Source organism: Chlorocebus sabaeus, chromosome 20 (assembly GCF_047675955.1).
Source record: "Chlorocebus sabaeus isolate Y175 chromosome 20, mChlSab1.0.hap1, whole genome shotgun sequence".
In the NCBI taxonomy this organism is placed as follows: Eukaryota; Metazoa; Chordata; class Mammalia; order Primates; family Cercopithecidae; genus Chlorocebus; species Chlorocebus sabaeus.
Genome location: NC_132923.1, coordinates 130,771,143 through 130,793,478, shown reverse-complemented (window position 1 = coordinate 130,793,478; position 22,336 = coordinate 130,771,143). Strand labels below are relative to the sequence as shown.

General features: G+C 54.5%; 1 protein-coding gene across 9 annotated transcripts in view; it reads left to right on the top strand.

Moving 5' to 3' along the window:
• Window positions 1-22,336, top strand: part of KCNAB2 (potassium voltage-gated channel subfamily A regulatory beta subunit 2) — a 109,392-nt gene that overhangs the window by 70,342 nt on the left and 16,714 nt on the right. For 8 of the 9 annotated variants that reach the window (XM_007980829.3, XM_007980827.3, XM_007980830.3 and 5 more), the window contains 3 exons: window positions 9,989-10,032; window positions 10,955-10,992; window positions 19,811-19,890. In XM_007980829.3, the coding sequence (XP_007979020.1) occupies window positions 9,989-10,032; window positions 10,955-10,992; window positions 19,811-19,890 (162 nt within the window). Of the gene's footprint in view, window positions 1-1,054; window positions 3,855-9,988; window positions 10,033-10,954; window positions 10,993-19,810; window positions 19,891-22,336 lie in introns of those variants that run through there. The other variant, XM_007980831.3, reaches the window with a different exon arrangement.

Sequence of the window (22,336 nt, the reverse complement as noted above, 5' to 3'; positions counted from 1 at the left end):
GTATCTGAACTCAGAGCTCCCTGGGGAACTGGAACACATGTGCTGTGCCCACAGGGAGCTGCCACTAAGGTAGGCAGGAGCCCAGTGGGTTTCAGAGGCTGGCCAGATGCTAGAATTTTCCACCTGTCCAAAACGGGTTGAGCCGGGCACGGTGGCTCACATCTGTAATCCCAGCACTTTGGGAGGCCGAGGTGGGCAGATTGCTTGAGCCCAGGAGTTTGAGACCAGCCTGGGCAACATGACAAAACTCTAACTCTACAAAAAATTTTTAAAATTAGCCGGGCATGGTGGTGCACACTTGTGATCCCAGCTACTCAGGCTGAGGTGGGAGGATCACCTGAGCCCGAGAGGTCAAGGCTGCAGTGAGCCATGATTGTGAAACTGCACTCCAGTCTGGGTAACAGGAGTGAGACCTTATCTCAACACAACACAGAAAAGAAACAGACACACACAAAAATCAAAACAGGGTTGAGACTTGCAGTATTCTTAGAAAGTTGCAAGGATTAGACAGGAGTGGAAAGCTAAAAGCTTACAACCTTGACCTGAGCTTTGCGCATTTCAGTGTCCTCGCAAAGGGCCTCTCCTTGCAGATGCATCCAAGTTGGGACGAGGAGGAGATCCAGACATGTGCCAATTGACTTCTTTTCTCTTTTTTTTTTTTTTTTTTTTTTTTTTGAGATGGAGTTTCACTCTTGTTGCCCAGGCTAGAGTGCAGTGGCTCGATCTCAGCTCACTGTAACCTCTGCCTCCTGGGTTCAAACAATTCTCCTGCCCCAGCCTCCTGAGTAGCTGGGACTACAGGCATGTGCCACCATGCCCAGCTAATTTTTTTATTTTTAGTAGAGACGGGGTTTCGCCATGTTGGCCAGGTTGGTCTTGGAACTCCTGACCTCAGTTGATCCGCCCACCTCTGCCTCCCAAAGTGCTGGGATTACAAGCATAAGCCACTGCGCCTTTTTTTTTTTTTTCTTTTGAGACAGAGTCTCACTCTGTCGCCCAGGCTGGAGTACAGTGGTGCAATCTTGGCTCACTGCAACCTCCGCCTCCTGGGTTCAAGTGATTCTTCTGCCTCAGCCTCCCGAGTAGCTGGAATTACAGGTGCCTGCCACCACACCTAGCTAATTTTCTTTTTTTTATTTTTAGTAGAGGTGGGGTTTCACCATGTTGGCCAGGCTGGTCTCAAACTCCTGACCTCGTGATCCACCCACCTCAGCCTCTCAAAGTTCTGGGATTACAGGCTTAAGCCACCGTAGATGTTTCATTTGAATGGAATCATATGCATTCTTTCATGAACGTCTTTAACTTAGCATCATGTTTTCAAGGTTCATCCGTGCCTGTGTCAGTACTTCTTTTTTTTTTTGAGACAGAGTCTTGCCCTGTCACCCAGGCTGGAGTGCAGTTGCGTGATCTCCAGTTTTGGGCTATTGTGAATAAGGCTGCTGTGGACATTTGTGTTGAAGTTTTTGTGTGGGCGTGTGTTTTCAGTTCTTTGAGGACATAGCTAGCAAGGGAATTGCTGGGTCGTGTGGTGAGGCCGATGACATTTTACACTTGGTGACTAAAAGTCTTGTGAGTCTCACTTAACTCTGTACTGCTTAACGTGCACCACTGGGGTAAGAACACCCCTGGGGAATAGTAAGATGCCAGCCATTGTGGGATCCGATGATTTGCCCAGAGGGCAGAGAATCTGTAAGGAAGAGGTAGAGGATTTCTGCGTCTCACTAGGCCAGCATGCGTAGCACCACTCGAAGCTCTTGGTAGAAACACCGCCTTCCGGGCTGGGCCTCAGAGCACTGATTCCGTAGGTCGGGGCTGGGGGGCACCCAGGACCCGGCCTTTGTAATAAGCTCCCCTGGCGTGATCAGATGTTGAACAGCCCTGCCCTAGACAGTGAGGGCCATGAGAGCAGGTGCCCCATGGTACACAGTAGGCAACCAGAGGCTCTTTGAACAAATCAATATGATCCTTTTTATAAATAGAGAAGGAGGCTGTTGAAAAATTCTGTAAGATAGTCTGAGCAAATTCCATCTTGGCCCTGGCTTTGCACATTTAGGGGAAGTAGGGATGCTAAGAGCTGCTGCTGCTCACACCCTATAAAGAGCCTCCAAGTAGGGACAAGGGTAGGGGGAACAACACTTAACCTGAGCCCTAGGTAGGGGCCAAAGGTGGAATGGTGGCCGTCTGTGCCTTTTCAGCAGCCCATGAGCTCCCGGGAGGACAGGGCTGTGGCCTTTGAGTCCTGGAGTCCAGCCTCAAGGAGGGGTAGGCTGTGCACAGGGTTGCCTATCCCCCATCACCCCACCACCTTCCAGTGCCCTTAGTACCTCCTGGCAGGACAAGAGGGGGCCCAGAAGGCAGCTCTGGCCAGGACCCACCTGCAGGGTGTGAAGGGGACACTTGGGGTCAGAGGGCAGAGCCAGCCCCTTCGGATGCTGAAGAGGATGAAGTAAAGTAGGGCAGGGGCTTGCTTCATTCAACCATTCACTCCCTGATTGCAGAGTATTTATTGAGCATCTGCTGTAACCTAAGTTTTACTGGGAGTGTTGGAACCTCTCTGTCCGTTTGACCCCCGCGTTTCCTTCCTTGGGCCATCTGTGTCGTTATCATCAAGACACAGTGGCTTCTTCACATTTCTGGTGATGTTGCTTCTCCTTGTGCCAATCCCCCAGTGGATACCCCACTCTCCGGAGTGAGAACCCCAAAGAGGTGCCGCTGGGCATGCACCAGGGAGGCTGTGACCGGAGCGGGCATTGCCTTGCTTGGAGCTGGCTGCCTACAAGCTCAGCCATCCAGCCTGCGGCGTCCACCCTGGCTGCAGCGCCTGCCCAGGCCTCAGGCCAGTCCTGGTCCAGCAGCTGTCAGCCCAGAGCAGCCAGCGATGGCCTCGGGGGACCAGCCAAGGCAGGCGGCTCATGCATCCTGCTTCATTAATAATGAATGGCCAGACATTGCCCGCGCCTCTCCCTGGTCGCCTCATTGACTTGGTGGGAGCCTCAGCCGCCCACGGTGCGCAGAGCCAGGAGCTGGATCCCAGGCCCCCTCGGAAAGACTCAAGAAGCACCAAGAAGCAGCTGCTCCCCAAGACCCCCTGAGCCGCTGCCCAGGAGAGCAGTCACAGCAGCCCTGCGCAGCCCCCCAGGCCATCACCTCCGGCTCCAAGAGTGGCACCAGAGAGAGCCCTCCCTTCTCCGGTCCACAGAAGGCAGCTGTACTCGTCACCCGTCACTCATCATCAGGAGTAACTCGCAGCCCAGCCCTGCCCAACACCTTTGGAGACTACTGGGCTGAGGACTTGGGCAGCCAGAGCTGGACGAGGGTGGGGACAGAGGAAGGACCTGCAGAGACAAGAGAGATGTGAGGGGAGGAGGAAACACACCCCTGCCCCCGCCAACCTCCAGCCGTGCTTCGAGCAGGTCTTCTGTAGCTCGAGTCTGAAAGTGTGACTGCCTCCCTCGGAGCTGCGCAGCCTTCTTCCCCACCGTTGCCTTCGGAAATCCTCGCTCCTGAAGGAACACCTGCAGCTTCCTTGGCTTCCGGATAAAGTCTCGTCCTGGTCGGGGGAGAAGAGTTTCTAGGGGACAGATGGCTCCTGAGCCCAAGGGGACAGGGGACGCAGCCAGGATCTGAGCGCCCGGCCTCAGCATGCAGGTGTCCTTCGTGTGCTCGGAGCACAGCCTCAAGGGCCGGGGCCCTGAGGATCGGCTGGGCCGACCGGCGGCCAGCAGCCCCAGCCTGGGCACCCGAGGCCGCTTCCGTGCCGTGGCCATGGTGGCCCGGAGCCTGGGACAGCTGTCGGTGCAGAGTCTCCCCTGTGCCGGTGACACCAGCATGAAGCAACACGGGATGAAATATAGGTACGGGGGCGCACAGCTTTGCAGGGTGGGGGCTGACCTCCCGGCTTCCCCAACTCCCCACCTCCTCACTTTCGAGAGCGCATAAAATCTGCAAATCCCTATTTGTCAGACTTGGGCAGTTTGTGCTGAGGGCTGGGAGGGGCTGTGCTTAGTGCTTGGTAGATGCTGAGAAACAGCATTGAGAATCTGGTCAGTGCGAAGTTTCTTTCTCCCCAGTTTCAGGGGGAGACGGTGAGGGCGCCGTCTTCCTTCCTTCTGCCTCTGTTTTCTTTCTGAGGGTCGTTTACAATAGCCAAGCCACCAATGCTCCCTTTTCCTGGGGAACCCTGAGGCATGGGCCACAGGGCCCCCCGACATCCTCCTGCCCTCCCCTTGGGCACACAGGCTCCACAAGATGCCCGGGGGGTGATCTGATATCTTTCCAGCCAGGCCACCGTGACAAACATCCGTTTGATAGTGAGGGACCGTGGGGTGAACCCTGTGATGGAATGAAAATTCCTTCCTCCACCTGAGCTGGGCCCAGGGCCCAATTCATCTAGCAGGCGGGACTCTTGCTCCAGTAGGCACAGTCAGCCAGGCCACATCTGGAGTTTCCCGATGGTCCGCCCAGGCACCTTGCTTCCCTCCACCTGGGCTCAGCCCCCATCTGGCTCCAGGTGCTGTGACTTGTATGTGGGGAGGATGCTAAAGCACTCATGTCAGGAGCAGGGCCTCCCTCCCCTTCCCTGCCGGGGCCTTTCTCAAAGGATGGCGGAATGTGCCCAGGATGGAAAAGGAGGGTCCCAGCTTTGTACAAAGGGTCCTGGGAGCAGGGTTGTAGAGGGGGGACGGCCTTCCTCACTCCCTATGTAAGTCTCTGAGTCCAGAGCCTTGATTGCGTCCAGAACCATCCTCCAGGGATAAAGGAAGTCTCCACAACACGTGGTCTGCAGAAGCTGGAAAAGCTAAGTTAGGTCTCTGGTTCCCAGGTTTCTTGGGAAAGTTTTCCCAAAACAGGAACCGAACTGGGGACAACTCTGCTTTTCAGTGACCTGAAACAGGAGTGCAGGCCACCAGCATCAGAAAGAGCCACGGACTGTTCTCATTGCATTTGGGAATCTTCTGGGTTTATAGCTGGTATTGGTGCCAACCTGAAAAGCATTGTGAGTCCATCCTGATGCCTGAGCTGTGTGGCTTAAACCTCTGCAAAACCAATGCCTGAGAGTTGGGCCTCGTATGAAAACTGCGTCATCTAAGCCAACCAATTCTGGAGGTGAATTCTGGGATGACTCTGGGGTCCTGCATCCACATTCGTGTCTCTTCCTTCCCTGTGTCCCAGGAGGGTGGGATATGCTTTAATGAACCTCTGGGCTGAAAGTGTCTAATCCTCTAAGCTTAATGACAGTCCAGAATGGAATTCTCTGTTTTAGAAGCTCTGGAGTTTACATCTTTTGTTAAGTAGGGATCAAAAGCTAGAATTAGGGCCAGGTGAGGTGGCTCACGCCTGTGCTCCCAGCACTTTGGGAGACTGAGGAGGGTGGATCACTTGAGGTCAGGAGATGGAGACCAGCCTGGCCAACATAGTGAAACCCTGTCTCTACCAAAAAATACTAAAATTAGCTGGGCATGGTGGTGCGCACCTGTAGTCCCACCTACTCGGGAGGCTGAGGTGGGAGAATTACTGGAACTTGGGAGGCAGAGGTTGCAGTGAGCCAAGATCACGCCACGGCACTCCAGCCTGGGTGACAGAATGAGAGCCTGTCTCAAAAAAATAAATAAAGCTAGGAGTGAACCAAACATGTATACGTATATTTTTTGGTTCAGATACCTATTGCCTTCTGCGATAGGTATCTATCTATTGAGTCCTAGGATCTCAAAGGAGTTAAAAGCGGGCCTATTTCTAAACATAAGGCACTACGTAATTGGAAAGTGTGGCTGTTAACACTGTTTCCCTCCTAAAACTCACTGAGGAGTGGCTCTCCAAGAGGGTGAGTGCTCACCATGCCCATGTGTGTGCTTATGTGTGCATGCACACACGTGCGTGCTGAAGGCAGAGAGGACAAGACAGGGCAGTGAAGGGGGGTGTTCATCAAGCTGACAGGTTTGCAGTCTGCGGACCAGAGTTCAAATCCCAGCCCTAGCACTCTCTGACTGAGGGACCCCATCTCTCCAATGGAGTTGCAAACAGAGCCTTATACCAGGCCAGGCCTGGGAGCTTTCCTTGCTGTTGTCATGGCGGGAGGTAGGTTCATAGCCCTGTAGGATGAGGTGCAGTTTCACAGGGGCTGAGATGGGCCTGGCAATCCAAAACCTGTGCCATTGGGCACCCCCGCCCCGGGCCTCTCCCATCTCGCTCATGCGGCACCTGCTTAATGTGTTGCTACACAGGGACTGTCCCAAGGCCACAGCCAGGGTGCAAGCGAGGGGCAGCAGGGACTGAGGGGGAGCCTGATCCCAGCCTCCCTGTGACTCTGACCTCCTCCCTGGGAAGCTGGCCCTTGCCAGTGGTGTGCTCCAGGCACAGCTGTCCAGTGATGCCCACAGGTATTGGAAACTAAAGGTGCATGGCCAGTACCAGGCGCCACATTCTTGCCCAAGGGCCTAAGGCATGCTCAGTGTGGGATGGCAGGAGACCAAGCCTGATAAGTAAGGGAGGGGCCAGCACCTGGTCCCGAGAGTCTGACCCCAGGGCCTGGGCTTCTCACCCCTGAATTACTCCCCAACGTCGTCCCAAACAAGCACTCCCTGGGACCCTGCCACTGCCAGCTCCAATTAGAAGACAAAGACTGGAAGCCCAGCCTGTCCTTAGGGAGCCTGGAATCTGGGAGCAGGGCAGGCGTGCAAACAGATCATCACTGCACAGAGCAGACAGGCGAGCAGGGCACTAACAGGAGCCGTCCCATCTGCCTTCCTCCGGGACCAGCTAGCCAAGGCCACGGTGCTTGCCCTTCACCCGATCACAGTTTTGTCCTCTGCCCAGGTGGCTCCAATGAAAGGCCCCAAACTCCTCTTTGTAAAATGACCTGTCATTTCCCAGGGCCTTCCAGCTCTGGCCCTTCCCAAGTCTGAAGTGCAGTTTTTAGGGGTGTGTAGCATCCAGGGGCTCCACGATAGGCATGGGCGCTCCCCTCCGGCAGAGGTTATGTCTGTGAGTCCTCACTGGGCGTTTTCCAGACCCCAGGAGAGACATGAGGCAAATTAATGAAGACCAACAGTATTTGGGTTTCAAGATGTTGACCGCCTGCTTCATTAGGATGTCAGGTTTTAATGACGAGGAAGAAATCGGTAGGAAATGGTTTCTGTGTCTGGGAAGTTTCAAGTGCAGCAGGCAGCAGCCCCGTCCAGACCCAGCTGAGACGTGTGCTCCCCACCCCCATGCAGCAGCTATGCTTACACAGCGTTCAGCCTGGAGGTGCCCTGTCCCTTTGCATCCCTTCTCCCGAGGCCTGGCAGCAGATGGCAGAACCAATACCATCATTTTCACAGGGAAACAAGTTGAGCAGGGTAATTGTGGCATCACGTGGTGCCCTAGTTTTGTTAAATTAGTCCTGTGGGTAGTGAGTGGAAGAGCGACTGAACCCGGAGCCTACTCGGGGAAGCGGGCCCATTTCCCACCAGTCAGACCAGGAACAGATATGGAATCAGGGGCAGGGGCAACTTTTGTCAGCCCTCCCCAAACTGGCAACCAAGGGGCGCCTCTTCTCTTCACCCCAACCTGGCCTTTAGCAGAGCTTTTTCAAGCAACTGCTCCCCACAGTCACTCATGGAGGTGGTTTTGCAGAGGTGGGGGCCTGGCCTCCCTTCTCCGTGCCCAAATGTGTCTAGACTAGTGGGGTCCAGGGCTCTGTGAACACCCAGATGTTGCAAGCAAGGTTCTGAGGGCATATGTATCTGGGCGTATTTCCAGGCTTTATCTGTTTTTGCAAAGGGGTTATGACCCCAAAGCAGCCGAGAGGCACTGGTCAGAACCTCCAGCCCTTTGCTTCATTATTAGACTCCTACTAAGCAACTCTATAACTTCCTACCACAGTTACTTTCTAGCCAGCGTGGGGGAAATTACCTAAACTTCTAAACTGACCAGGCTCATGCAGAATGTATCAGTGATACAGTCGCGCTGTTCTGCGTGGCAGTCACAGACATGAATTATTCTGGGTTGGAACATGCCAGCAATGCAGAGGGTACTCTCAGATTATTTCACTGATGTATAAGGAGGAAAAAGGAAACTTCAGTTCCTTTTTAACATGGTAATAGTTAAAGCTTATTTGATTTGTCTGTTGTGTTTGAATAAAGAAAAGGTCACCCTCTTGCTGTCTTTGGGAAATGAGACACATGTGAGTCAGTGTCCTGTGGCCTTCTATCCTCACGGATCTCCTTCTGTCCTCATGGAAGCCACTGTGAGAAAGGCAGCCTTGTGAGCCCATTCTGCAGATGAGAACACTGAGGCATCAGGCCACTCCATAAAATGCCTGGAGTCCTCCAGCCAGGAAAGTTGAACCAGGATTTGGGCTCTGGCTTCAGAGTCTCTGCCCGTAGCCGCCGCCCGGTCCTCCCCTTTCCTGAAAGAAAACTCGCCTGTTCTTATGTTCTCCTTTAGAGAAAATCCCAGCTCTGCCTACAGGAGCAATAGCTGGCAGCTGGACTGGCTTTAATGGGAAATTAAAAAATAAACCTAGGCAATTTTAAAGTACCTTCAATTTGGTGACACGTTCAGCTGTTTTCAAGCTGCTTAGAAGTATTATATTCACTCATGATATAGGAGTCCAGGAGCCTTATAACCAGGGAAACCGAGGCTGGGAGGGACAGAGTGGGCTCATGTCAGAAGTCGGGGGGTCAGAATGAGGCTTGAGCCCCATGCCACCTTCCCAGGGGCCAGGCTTGGACAGGAAGAGGATTAACTGAGGACTTCGCATCCTCCGAAGTTGGAAGTGTCATGGCCCCAGGGAAATGCAGGGCCCTTGGGCCAGGAGGCTGGGCCTCACCCGCTGGTAACTCATGGCTCTCACTCCCCACCTCCTAGAAGCAGCTGCCCCTTGACCAGATGCTGGCAGCTGGATCCCACAAGGGAAGTGGAATCTGACCCCAGATGAGTCCAGGCCTGGCTGCAGCTGTGAGACCCACCCGGCCACTTGCCATCCTCACCACCTGGGCAGATCACGCCCTGCTAAACAGGCTGGGGGTGGGATGCACGCCACCATGGTGGGGAACGTAAGCTGGGAGCCAACTGCCTGGGTGGGATCCCAGCTCCTCCGCCTGCTAGGCAGGTTTCCTACTGTGGGAATCGATGTCACAACAAGCAAGACACCTGCCATGTACAGCTCCTGGGAGGATCTGGGGACGGGATGCCTGGGGACCGCCTGGCCTGCTGCAATCCTGTGGGCTCCCAGGTGACCTGTGCCAGGACAGACCAGCATGCCGGTCCTCAGCAGAGGGCTGCCACCCTCCTTCACCTCCTAAGGACGGTCATGATGGCCCAAGGCCTGTTCCTGTGAACCCTGGGATGCACCGCAGCGGGTAGGCGCCTCAGTGGCCCTGGGAAGGAGCCCGGGCAGCTGTGCCTGGTTAGGAGGCCTGCGCTGCCAGGCTCTGCCGCGGCTGTTGGGCCTGGTACTGGCTGTAACAAAGGAAGGGCTGGCCTTGCTTAAGAACTGGCCGCCCCATCATGGAGCTCCCCGCACCCTGAGGGACGGATGCACAGGCCATGTGGTCCAGTGCACAGGACGATCTCCTGCCCCAGTCTCTGAAGACAGGAAGAAGAGACACAAAATCAAAAATGGGGCCTCAGAGAGGAGGGAAGAGGTGGCTTCTCTGCAAGGGGCACCACATAGGTGGTGCCACGGGGCTGAGACCAGCCTGGTTTCACCATAAATCAGCGTCCCTCTGCATTTCCATCTGTCCTCGAGACCACTCTGCAGATCCCCATTGGGCACCAGCAGGGCCCGTGCCAGCAGCATGGTGTGGGCTGGGGACAGTTGGCACTTTACCCCTGCGGTGGTTGAGCAGAAGCACCTCTCTGAAGGTCCCCAGTGCCTTTCGGAGCCTCCAAACACACACTGACCTTTGGGGGAGTAGTTGGGGGGCTGGCCCTGGCAGGACCTGAGCCTGGCTGGCAGGGTCCTGCCCGGGTGCTGAGAACTCACGTGGCGTTTGTTTTTCAGGAACCTGGGCAAGTCTGGCCTGCGAGTCTCCTGCCTGGGACTTGGTGAGTGTAGTGGTCCCCTCCATCCCACCAGGGAAACGGGCTGTCGGGGGGCCGGACATGGGCTGAACTGGACACCCCCTGGGAGGCAGGGTGGCCCAGCCTTTAGTACTCCCCAGGGAGAAGCTGTACCCAGAGCCCAGGATTCAGGGGGGCTCGGTTGCCATGGCAACAAAGAGGCAGGTGGGAGGGGGCCTGGGATAGAGGGAGAGAGGGACACAACCTCAGCAGAGGAGATGAGGCGGATATTAGGGGCCCCCCATACACGGTCCCCACCCCACACCACAAAATCAGAGGCCGTTCTAGCCCCGGGACTGCAGGGAAGACACCTTACCTTCCACGGCAGGCTCAGCTTACGAGTCCCTCCTGGAGCGCCATTGGATTTGGCCCTTTTTCCTCCCCTGTCAGATGCAAGGCCTGTTTCCAGAACGTGCAGTCCCCATCTCCCCTGTGCATGCAGTACACACACCCCACACACACACCGCCCACTGCATACACACACCCTCCCCCGACCACCGCCCACTGCCCTGACGCCGCCCTCCCCACTCCGTCCCAGCAGGAGCACGCGGATGCAGCTGTCAGACCTGGTGTGTTTTCAGAGAGGCGTCCCTTGTGCCTTTCCTTGCAGCATGTGGTGCTACCTCAGCACAGCTCTGACAAGCATTTCAAAAGCCCCAGACCTGCTGGGCCCATGGCCAGCAGCCTGCTCCAGAGACTTTCGTCCCCTCAGTTTAGTGACCCCAAGAGAGCAGGACTTTCTCTGAAGGCCAGGTGTCCACGCACACCAAGGACACCCTGGCCACACAGCAGCACAGAGGGACTCTTGTGGCTGCCCCCTGGGCCCTGCAGCCTGAGGCCTGAGCACCGTCGGGAGAATCTGGCTTCCTGCTGGGTCCCTAACTTGAACCCCTGTGTCTCCTTCCAGGAACATGGGTGACCTTCGGAGGCCAGATCACCGATGAGGTAAGACGGGGCTCTCCCAGCACCCCAGAGCCCAGCATGGGCTCGCCAGAGCACATGGTTAAGTCTGCTGCAGGGACCAGTGAGCACGTGCTCCCGGGAGCCAGTGCGGCACCCTGCCTCCCTCTCTCTGTTGTGCGAGGGCGCCCTGCCCCAGGGGAGAGTAGAAAGGAGAGCCAGGTGGTTGTGGCCAAAGGGAATGCCGAGTGTGGTGCCATCACCCAGCAGTAGACGCCTCGGGCCTCATCATGTCGCTTAAGCTCCCCAGGACTCAGATTTCCCACACGCTTGACCCCCATTCCACAGTTAACAAGGAGAGTTCAGGGTGCACATGCTTCCCAAATTCTGAAGCTGGATGCAGATCCTAGCTGCCCACATGCCGTGGAGACTCCAGTAACTATCTGTTGAGGTCGTGTGGAACGCAGCCCCTGCAGTGCTTGCTGCAAGCTGAAGAACCATTTCACCCAGCATCCACCGTGCATTTCCCAGCTGCCGCGAACCGTGTGGATCGCAGTCAGATGTCTTTTGTTGCGGGAAGTCAGGGACCCCGAACGGAACCCCACCTCTGATGTATTTGCTGGGGCTCATGTCCCCACAATTGGACCAAGAAAGTGAACACTAAGGAAAAGCCAGCTTGTATGCTGCCAGCGCCTCTGGGTCTCTCAGAAGGGCAGGGACAGTACACGCCCAGACATGCTTCTGGACAGCGAGGCAGCATCTCAGAAATGAGAGCGGTGGCATTTGCTCAGACAGCTCTGGGCATCTGCACAAGAAGCAATTTTCGCGTTTGTCCTACTTAGTACTAGAAAGGTTGCGTTCAAAAATTGATCGGCGAATTGATGCGAGAACTTGTTAGCTGTGATTGCTCAGATTTCCAAGGGAAAGCTTTGCTTCTATGAAAATTTAAATGCATATAGTTTGTGTTTGGGGTCACTTTTATCTTTTTTTTTTTTTTTTTTTTTTTTTTTTTTTGAGACAGAGTCTCGCTCTGTCGCCCAGGCTGGAGTGCAGTGGCACAATCTCGGCTCATTGCAAGCTCTGCCTCCCGGGTTTACGCCATTCTCCTGCCTCAGCCTCCCAAGTAGCTGGGACTACAGGCGCCTGCCACCTCGCCCAGCTAGTTTTTTGTGTTTTTTTAGTAGAGACGGGATTTCACCGTGTTAGCCAGGATGGTCTCGATCTCCTGACCTCGTGATCTGCCCGTCTCGGCCTCCCAAAGTGCTGGGATTACAGGCTTGAGCCACCGCGCCCGGCCCACTTTTATCTTTAAGACAGTAGCTGGTCAGGTGCGTTGACTCACACCTGTAATTCCAGCACTTTGGAAGGCTGGGGCGGGCGGATCACCTGAGGTCAGGAGTTCGAGACCAGCCTGGCAAACATGGTGAAACCCCATGTCTACTAAAAATACAAAAATTAGCTGGATGTAGTGGCAGGTGCCTGTAATCCCAGCTACTCAAGAGGCTAAGGCAGGCGAACTGCTTGAACCCAGAAGGAGGAGGTTGCAGTGAGCTGAGATCATATCACTGCACTCTAGCCTAGGCCACAAAGTAAGACTGTCTTTAAAAAAAAAAAAAAAAAAAAAAAAAGACAGTAGCTGGTTATAGGATGATTTTCCCCTTGCTTTGAAGTTGCTGGATAGGCGCTATCTCAGGGTGAAGTCTGGAGTTATTAAGGCAAAAGGAATTGCCTTACCTTAGCCCACCAGATTGGTTCATATGAGCCCGGGGGCCCATATGGTTCCATCTGAATCAGCCTTGCCTGACTCGGCCTCATTTCCCTTTCTATGTGGTTTCTAAAGCAGGATGGGAGAATTCTGTAGAAGGGCATAACTTCATTTCCAAACAATATTAGCTGGGTGGCCTGTGATGTCCTTGTGGGAAAGATATAAACAAGCAGACAGACTAGACCCATCCAACAAGATGACGTTTTCACCAGCAAACCAGGCCCCCCTCAGTGCATTAATGAGTGGCCCAGTGGCAGCCCCGCTGGCCCAGACCTCTGCAGTGTCTCCATCAGGGACACAGTGGTGGACACGTGTGAAGATATTGGAGGTCATTTCTGGATGACACCAAGCTGGAAGGACAGAGAATAAAATAGATGGCAGAGACGGGGTTCTGAATGGTTGTGGCAGGTGAAAATGGCTTAGCAAAGGAGCAAGACAAATTTTTGTATTAATCCTACAGTTAGTGTCAAAAAAGAAATCGATACATCTAGAACAGGGGGCCCACCTGGCTGCGGTTCAGATGAAGAGGATTTGTGCACTTCAGGTTCTGTGGCTCAGTCCAAGTCAGCAGGGAAGCAAGGACCGTCCTGGACTGCTTTTTTTGTTTTTCAGTTTTTTATTACATATATGAAACATAAAATTTGCCTTTTTAGCCATTTTTAAGTGTACAGTTCAGTGGCATTAAGTACATTCACATACTGTGCCACCCTGACCAATATCTGTTTTCAAAATATTTCATCACCCCAAACAGGAGCTCTGCACCTTTAGACAATAACTTCCCATCCCCTGGTCACCTCTGATCTACTTCCTCTCTATGAACTCTGCAGGCTATTTGTATAAATAAAGTTTTATTGGGACATAGCCACGCCCATCATTTACACATAGTGGCTGCTTTCACTCCACAAGGGCAGAGCTAAGTAATTGCAACAGAGATCTGTGGCCCACAGTGCCTGAAGCATTTACTCGTGGCCCTTTACAGAAAAGGCTTGATGTCCCCTGTTGTGTGGGCCACAGCAGCTGTGCCGTGCAGTATCTGCAGGGTTGTTGTGTGAACAGCAGCTCAGCCAGTTCTGTGCCATGCCAGGGACCCAATGAAAGCTTGCCCAGGGATGGAACAAACCACCTGGTGAGGCAGGAATGACAGCCACCCTCACATGGCACAGGGCAGAGTCCACAGTTTGTAGGCCACTGTCACATTCTCAGCCAGTGCTCCCAGGAGCCCATGAAGGGATCAGACCACACTAGGGACCCTAAGATGACGTGACACCTGTCGGAGCCACCACCAGGGTGGTTTCAGGTCTCCAGCCCTCCTGTTGTTAGGTGCCCTTTCTGTGGCCTCACACTCCCCATTAGAAGCATGTGTTCAAGACAAGCCAAACAATAAAAATTTAATAGAAGTAGTGGCTGAGAACCTTACACCTATTATCTCACCTAATCCTCTATCAACCCAGGGAGGCAGGTGCTATTCCCAGTTCAGGGAAGCTGAACCTCTGGCCATAAACAGGTGCAAGGGTCTCACCTGGCCGCTGGCCACGGGGCATTCCACCTGGTGCTCTTTGCCTCAACGCTCGTGGCCAGAGCTCGGCTGTGGGGTGACCGTACTGGGGTAGGGACAGATTCCTTGTTCCTCCAGATGGGGGTGACAGGGAGGTGGCCCTTATGTCTCCTGAGCTTCCTTCTGACTTCAGTAACTGGGACCCAGATACTGGAAGGAACAAAAAGTCACAAAATAAAGGCTCCATAAAATGAACCAGGATGCGGCCACAGAGCGGAGGTCTTTAGAAGTCATGTTTTAGGTCTGGGGGCAGTGGCTCATGCATGTAATCCCAGCACTTTGGGAGGTCGAGGCGGGAGGATCACAAAGTTAGGAGTTCGAGACCAGCCTGGCCAATAGGGTGAAACCCCATCTCTACTAAAAATTAAAAAAAATTAGCCAGGCGTGGTGGCAGGCACCTGTAATCCCAGCTACTCAGGAGGCTGAGGCAAGAGAATCGCTTGAATCTGGGAGGCAGAGATTGCAGTGAGCTGAGATCGTGCTACTGCACTCCGGCCTGAATGACAGAGCAAGACTCTATCTCGGGGAAAAAAAAAAAAACTTATGTTTTGAAGGACGGCATGGGAAAGGCCCGTGACAGCAAATGGAAAACGCAGCCAGTGTAGACAGCAGCAGCGTAGACAGCAGTCTGTGGAGTAGAGCTTCAGTTTTCTAGGGAAAGAGCAGAAAAACCTGGAAGAAAAATTACAGCAAAATCATAGCCATAAAAACATAAATAAATAAAACAGTGAGAAAGCACAGCCCCACAATGCCATGAGTCTCTCCCTCTCTTTCCTGCCTCTGGTCCTCCCAGTCCCAGGCACCACCCTGGATGCAGCTGGGATTGTATGGTGGCTTCGTTTTTGCTGAGGGACAGGTGAGGTTAGTGTCAGTGTCTGCCATGCCGGACCCTGCTGATCCAGCTATCTGCATGCCCTCGGAGGTCTGTGATGACCACAGGTTTCTGTGATTGGTCGGGCTTTCCTCCCCAGAGGGAACCAGGCGTGCCCAGGGCCACTGTGCTCTGGAGTGGAGAGCGCCGAACCCTTTGTTCTCGTCTGCGAGCAGGAGCTGGAGGCCTCCCGGTGGGCAAAGCAGAGCCAGGAGCAGCCAGGTCCCCGCCTCAGGCTTGCGGAGCCCCTGCTTAGCACCAGCGTCCTGCCTGCTCCCAGCCTCTTCCCAGTCACTCTCTTTCTAGAGAGGACGCTTTCTCCAGTGGTCAAACGTGCTGTGGAGAGGGTGTGCGCTGCCTGTGGCTGGTGTAACAGATAGCCACCAATGCATGGCTGAAAACAGCAGCAACATATTCTCTCATGGCTCTGGGGGCCAGAGATCCAAACTCAGTACCCCTGAACCTAAGCCCAGGAGTCAGCCGGGCCAGGCTCCCTTCTCCAGGCCAGTATCCTTCCTGGCCTAAGTCCAGGAGTCAGCCGGGCCAGGCTCCCTTCTCCAGGCTAGGACCCTTCCAGGCCTCTTCAGCATCCGGCGCTGCTGGCCGTCCTTGACTTGTGCCCACATCCTCCAGTGTCTGACCCTGTGGACACTCTCCCTCCTTCTCTTCTGTCTGTCAAGTCTCCATCTGTCTCATCCTCATACGGTCACCTGTGATGGCACTGAGGGCCCACTTAGCTAAGCCAGGACATTCTCCCCATCGCAGAGTACTCACGTTAATCCCATCTGCAAAGTCCCCGTTTCTACCTAAGGTCACATTCCCAGGTTCTAGGGACCTGATACCTTTGGAGAACCATTATTTAGTTGACTGCAGAGAAGAAAGTAGAAAGAGGAGGGCAGGGGGGTGGGGGTCCTGACGACAGGGCAGTTGGGAAGCAGAAGCGAGCAAGGAAGCCACGTGGTGGTCCAGAGAAAGAGCCTTCCAGGGGCCGAGGGGACAACCAAGGCCAAGCCCTAAGGTCAAGTGTTGGGGAGAAGGGGGTTCAGGGGATAGAGTCGGGGGTCAGGGTGCAGATCTGGTGGGGACTTTGGCTTTGACCCTCTGTGAGATGGAAGCCCCTGGAGGGCTTTTGCATGGAGGAAATTTGACCTGATTTAAAAGGTCTGCCAATGCTCGCCCTGGCTGCTGCACTGGGAATAGCCAGTCATGAGGGTGTCTCAAAGTTCAGTGTGTGCACGATCCGATGCACTTAGAAGGCACATCCCGATGTGGCAGGGCCGTCATGGAGCCTGGGAGGTCGCATTTCTGATCTCATGCTCATGCTGGCCTACGGTCCACGCTTTGTCTGGGGCAGGTGCAGAGAGAGAAGATGGAAGCAGAGAGCTAGGAGGCTATTGTGAGAAACCAGCCAAGAGCCGCTGGAGGCTCAGAGCAGGGTGGGCACAGTGGAGGTGGGGAGAGGGGTCGGATTCTGGACTAATTTGCTGGGAAGCCACAGCAGTGGCTGAACTTCACGCTACAGTGATGGGAGGATTAGTCAAGGAGGGCTCCCCGGGGTTTGACCTGAGCGCGGGTGAGTGAGACTTCAGAGAAGCTGATGCTGCTGCGGGTTGCCTCCCTGGCCCACACCAGCCCCAGGGCCTGGAGTGCCCTCCCTGACCCACTCTCCCCTTGCCTGCCTGACAAACTCCTAAACACCCTTCAAAACCCGGTCTTTGTCCTGCACACTTTGGGAGGCTGAGGCGGGCAGATCACTTAAGGTCAGGAGTTCGAGACCAGCCTGGCCAACATGGTGAAACCTTGTCTCTACTAAAAGTACAAAAATTAGCCGGGCTTGGTGGCATGTGCCTATAGTCCCAGCTACTCAGGAGACTGAAGCAGGAGAATCTTTTGAACCCAGGAGGCAAAGGTTGCAGTGAGCCAGGACCATGCCACTGCACTCCAGCCTGGGCAACAAAATGAGACTCCATCTCCAAAAAAAAAAAAAAAAAAAAACACCCAGTCTTGGACATTCTGGACACGTGCTACCCCTTGGATGAATGTTGAACCTTGAGGACATTACGCTCATTGAAACAAGCCACAAAAAGGACATAGGGTGTGACTGCATTTGTCTAAGGTTCCTAGAGTAGTTAAATTCATAAATAGCAGAGAATGGTGGGTGCTGGGACTGGGGGCAGGGAGCAGGGACGGGGAGTTACTGTTCAATGGGTACAGAGTTTCAGTTTAGGAACATGACAGGGAGATGGATGGTGGTGATGGTTACACAACTATGCGAATGTACTTACTGGCACTGAACTACGCTTGAAAAGGGTTAAAATAGTAAATTTCATTATATGTATTTTACCACAACTTTAAAAATTCTCTTTGATAAATGCAGTAATGTTTTAATTAAACAAAAAGAATGAAAGGGATCTTCATGAGCAGGTGTGGATTGGTTTCTAGGATGTATTGTGAGTGAAAAAATCAAAGTGCAGAAACATGTGGGTAGTGTGCCAGCCTCCTGGAAAAAGATGGGGGATAAGAAAATACACGTGTCTGAAATACAAAAACGGAAAACGGAGCCCTGGGTCCCCTCCTCTGAGAAGCCCTGGCAGGAGTGCGAGTGCCCTAACCACAGGCTTAGCCCCGTCGGAGCCCGGCACACCGTGCCCTCCTGGGCTCTCTCCTCCTGGGCCTGGTTGTGGGAGGCATCCGGGAAGAGTCAGGAGGAAGACGAGGAGGAAGCAGTGAGCAGGTGAACAAGCCGCCCCTCTGTCCCTGCTGGAGCCCTGGTGCTGGGAAGCAAAGTGCTAGAGGTGGGGACAGATTCCTGGGCGCTCCCTCAGTGGCTACATCCGGGAGGAGGAGGCTGGAGGAGCAGAAGCAGATCCCTCTGGCAGTGGATGCATTTGATGCATGGATGCATTTGATACCTCAGGGCAGTTGAGCTGCAGCAGGAAGACAGCAATGGAGCCCCAGCAGGTGGGTCCTGAAAACCGACGGCCTCCTCCGTTGGGCTTCCTGACTCAAATCACAGCCGCTAACTCACCGGGGCTCAGCTTTGGCTGTGTGCATTTCAGTGTCTGAGATGTTTGGGGATGACTGCCAACGTCGCCAGGCTGCCAGCCAGATTTCCATACACCCCCCACCCACAAACATGCGGCCTTTCTGGCTTCTCTTGAGAAGTTGGCAGATCTCTAGCACCCGGCCCGCCTTCCCACGGGCAGCATTTGGGCATGGGCCTTCTCTCGTGGGTGCCCCCCAGTGGCTACCCCGCGATCCTCACAGGACACTGTCCTCACTCTCCACACCTCCTGGCCACAAGGGCTTCTGAGCTCAGAAAGGAGAAATGCAGCCCTGTGAAGCTGCCCGGCTGGTTTTCTGTCCTACGGTGTTTGAGCATATTAAGAATTATTCACCCACACTCCAGCTTGCTGCCGGAGAGGCCCGGTGCTCTGAACTGCACCCGGGGAAGTGTGACACTCAGAGGGAAGCAGCCCTGTCCAAGGGCCAGCAGCTCAGGGGCACCTGTCTCTCCGGCCTCTTGGAGGGAGCTGTCACTTGCAGAGGGGCTCCCCTGGCTCCATGAGTCCCACCTCACGACCAGTTCTTTGCTCATGGAGCACAGTCGCATCCTGACAGCAGCCACGGAGCAAAGTCTGACGGACGGCGGCCCGTTCAGCTCAGGCAGGCATTCGTCGATCTTGCCCACGAGGCAGCCACCACTACAGCAGTGTCGCTCGGGGCCGGGAACATGTGCCATTGGAGAAACACTGGCCAAGAGGCTGGAATGGATGTCGCCCGCCATGCACCAGCTGTGGGGCGTCAGTTGCTCCATCTACAAAAATAACAATTCAGTCCTCATGTGCAGGTGCTGGGAAAGATTCAATGAGATACAACTGAATACACAGCCCTGGCTTTAAGGACATAGACTCATCCCAGCAACGTCCACAGAGCCCCTGCTGGGGACTGCCTTGGTTTCCTAGGACTGCTGTAACAAAGTAACAAAACCTGGGGAACTGAAACAACAGACTGATGTTCTGTCACCTTCTGGAGGCCAGAGGTGGGATACCAAGGTGTCGGCAGGGCCAGGTTCCCTGCAAAGGCTCTGGGGGAGGGTCCGCCCCATGCCTCTTCCAGCTCCTGGGGGTTGCCCACAGTCCTTGGCTTGTAGACGTGTCACTCTGGTCTCTGCCTTCATAGTCTCATGGACATCTGTGTCTGCATTTTCTCTTCTTGTAAATCACCAGTCACATGGTGTTTAGGAGCCACCCTAACACAGTACAACCTCATCTTCGCTAATTACATTCAAGAAGGCCCTATTCCCAAATGAGGTCACCTCTAAGCTTCTAAGTGGACATGAATTCTGTGGGACTGTTCAACCCAGTACAGGTGCTAAGCCCTGTGATGACCCCACCTGATGGGGTCCCTGCTCTCAAGAAATTCACAGTCCTCGGCAGTTTCTTCATTCCTTTTGCCTTCTTTATTCTTCTCAGTGGGTTTGTTACTGAGAGCTGCTGCCATCCCTGGCCTGTGGCAGGAAAGGGCAAGTAGAGAGCCCACAGGGGAGCCTGTCGGGCCCCGGGAGGCAGGGCCTAGACACAGGGAGGCCTCCCAGGCCAAGAGGGTGGTGCTCAAGAGCCTCTGAGCCCCACTCCCGGCTGGCAGGACAATGCTGGTTTTCTCGTTTCAGATGGCAGAGCAGCTCATGACCTTGGCCTACGATAATGGCATCAACCTCTTCGATACAGCAGAAGTCTACGCAGCCGGCAAGTATGTGTCTTTTCACATGGGAAAAAGTGGTGCAGAATGCCTGGGCAGAGCCGGAGCTGCAGGGATTCCTGCCACTCACGTTCCCAAGAGTGCTCACAAATGCACCTTGCGCCCTGCTTTCATTTTTAAACTCTGAATGGCTTTAGGAGGTATTATTTTCACGGGGCTGGAATTGCAGAACGCTTGGACACTGGTCACTTGCTAAACTCCCCATGGAGTCACCAGGGGGACCACAGTCCCTCCGGTGCCAAAGATGCTGTGCTGGGTGAGAGGCACGATTAAGCTGCTGTCCTGGACTCTCTTGATGTGCCTGACATTTTGACATTTCATGTCTCACTAGTGCAATTAGGGCTGCAGGGCCTCAGAGCTAGGGAGGGCAGGCTCCGGCCGAGTGCTGTGGGGAGCACTTCCCATCTTGGCAGTGAACCTTCCTGCTCAATTATGTAAAAGCTCAGCCCTCTTCAGCCAGGCTGTTGGCTTCAGTTTTAAAGACTGGCTGTAATCAAATCATCCACTCTTCTGCATTGGGTTTCCAGAAGTCAGCTTTTGTTTGTGAAATCATTTGTTGGCCCTCTCTTCATCCTCCTTCTGCCCCCCTCCTGCCTGGGGCCAGCCAAGTTCCTGTCGTCCGGGCAGGCTGTAGGCCTGGGCTGCTGTGCACCGTAGCTGCTTGGCCCACAGCTGCTTCATGGGCCCTAGTGGGTTACCTGCAACTGCAGCGGGGCCCAGAGCACCCGACAGCAGGGAACCCAACCGAGCCCTACTCAAGTTCCCACCCAGAGCCTGGGGAGCACACAGCCCTGGGGGCTGCCGCTGGGCCCTCAAACCGCCTCCAGCCCCCATCTGCAGCCCTTTTGGCCCTCCTGATGGCACAGCTCCCTCCCGCCCCCTCCAGACTGGCAGCAGCTTCCCATCAAAGTGAACCGCTTTCCAGATAGATGAGCCCAGCAGAAGGGTCTGAGGTCAAAAAGCGCAGTGCAGATGCCAAGCCGAGAGGCACCTCCCGTCCCGAGCCCCCCACCTCTTCGCTGCCTGCTTTGGCCTGGGTTTTGCTGCCCAGAAGAACATGTGGGAGGCAACTCTGTGCAGCCCCGTGGATGGGGCCAGGCACACCCCATGTCACAGCAGCCACACTCCGTCCTCTGTCACTTGCAGTTTCCATGTTCCCCTGTTTAACTGGACACCCAGAGCTGGTGAGCTGGGCAAGTTCACTGGGTCTCCAGCAGCCACAGGCCTCTCAGAAGCCATTTGCCGGAAGGCCGGGGAGTCAGGGAGCAACTTCCCCTCAGGTCGCCATTTCTGTGGGATCCCCTGCCCCTCTGCTCCTGGGCCAGCCACTGCGGTCCCTCAGTCCAGCTCAGAGCTGAGCCTCCGGTGGACGCCCATCAGTGCCCTCACAGGGGACTTGGGCGCTGCGTGCCAGAGATAGGCAGTAAGAAACTGCTTTGGGGAGTTCGGGGGAGGCCGAGAGGCAGCTCGCAGGAGGCCAAACCCTTATCTTCCCGAGGCCTCCTGCTTCTTCTGACACTAATTTGCATACTTCTCGGAGAGCTACAGGATTTCTGTGTCCCGCGAACAGGTGTGAGTCCTACCAAATTCACAGCCAGAGTCACAAGCCACAGGCTTGGGTAACTCACTGTCTGCTGCTCCTCTGCCCCAGGGATCACTGCCAGCTTTTCTCTCTTCCTCCTCCTTTCCTGATCCTTCGTTCGACAAATCAGGGACCAAGGAATAAAAGGAAGAGGCCTAGGGCTGAGTGAATTTTCTGTGCGTCTTGACCATAAATGAGGAGCATTCAGAGCGCATGCTAAACAGCTTGCAAATCAGAGCCCATTATTTCTGAGTGGATGACTCAGGCGCTTTTATAATTGGAATGTAGCACAGAGTACGGATCATTCTCCGTCTGTTGTTTTGCTCAGAAACATTTTGCTACAAGCAGAAAGTTCTTCAAAGTTAATCCAGTGCTGCAGTGCCAGGCGAGGCTGCAACGGCCGCCCATGCCCCCAGCTGGCCTGAGTTTGGTGCAGGACCCAGAGTGATGCCAAACAGGACAGACAGTGGTCTGCCTAGCATCTGACTCTGCCGTTCAACGCAGGAAATGAGAGGGACATGTGCACCCACACACGTGCACCCATGTACACACACACATATACACAAGCATGCACGTCTGCTGGAAATCCAGCCCTTGACCCTGAGTACGTGTTGATTGTCTCTCAAAACAGAAGATGTACTTGATGAATAATTTACCTTTAAAAAAAGATACTTGGCCGAGCACGGTGGCTCATGCCTGTAGTCCCAGCGCTTTGGGAGGCCAAGGTGGGCGGATCACTCGAGGTCAGGAGTTCGAGACCAGTCTGGCCAACATGGTGAGACCCCGTCTCTACTAAAAACACAAAAATTAGCTGGACATGGTGGTGTGTGCCTGTAGTCCCAGCTACTCGGGAGG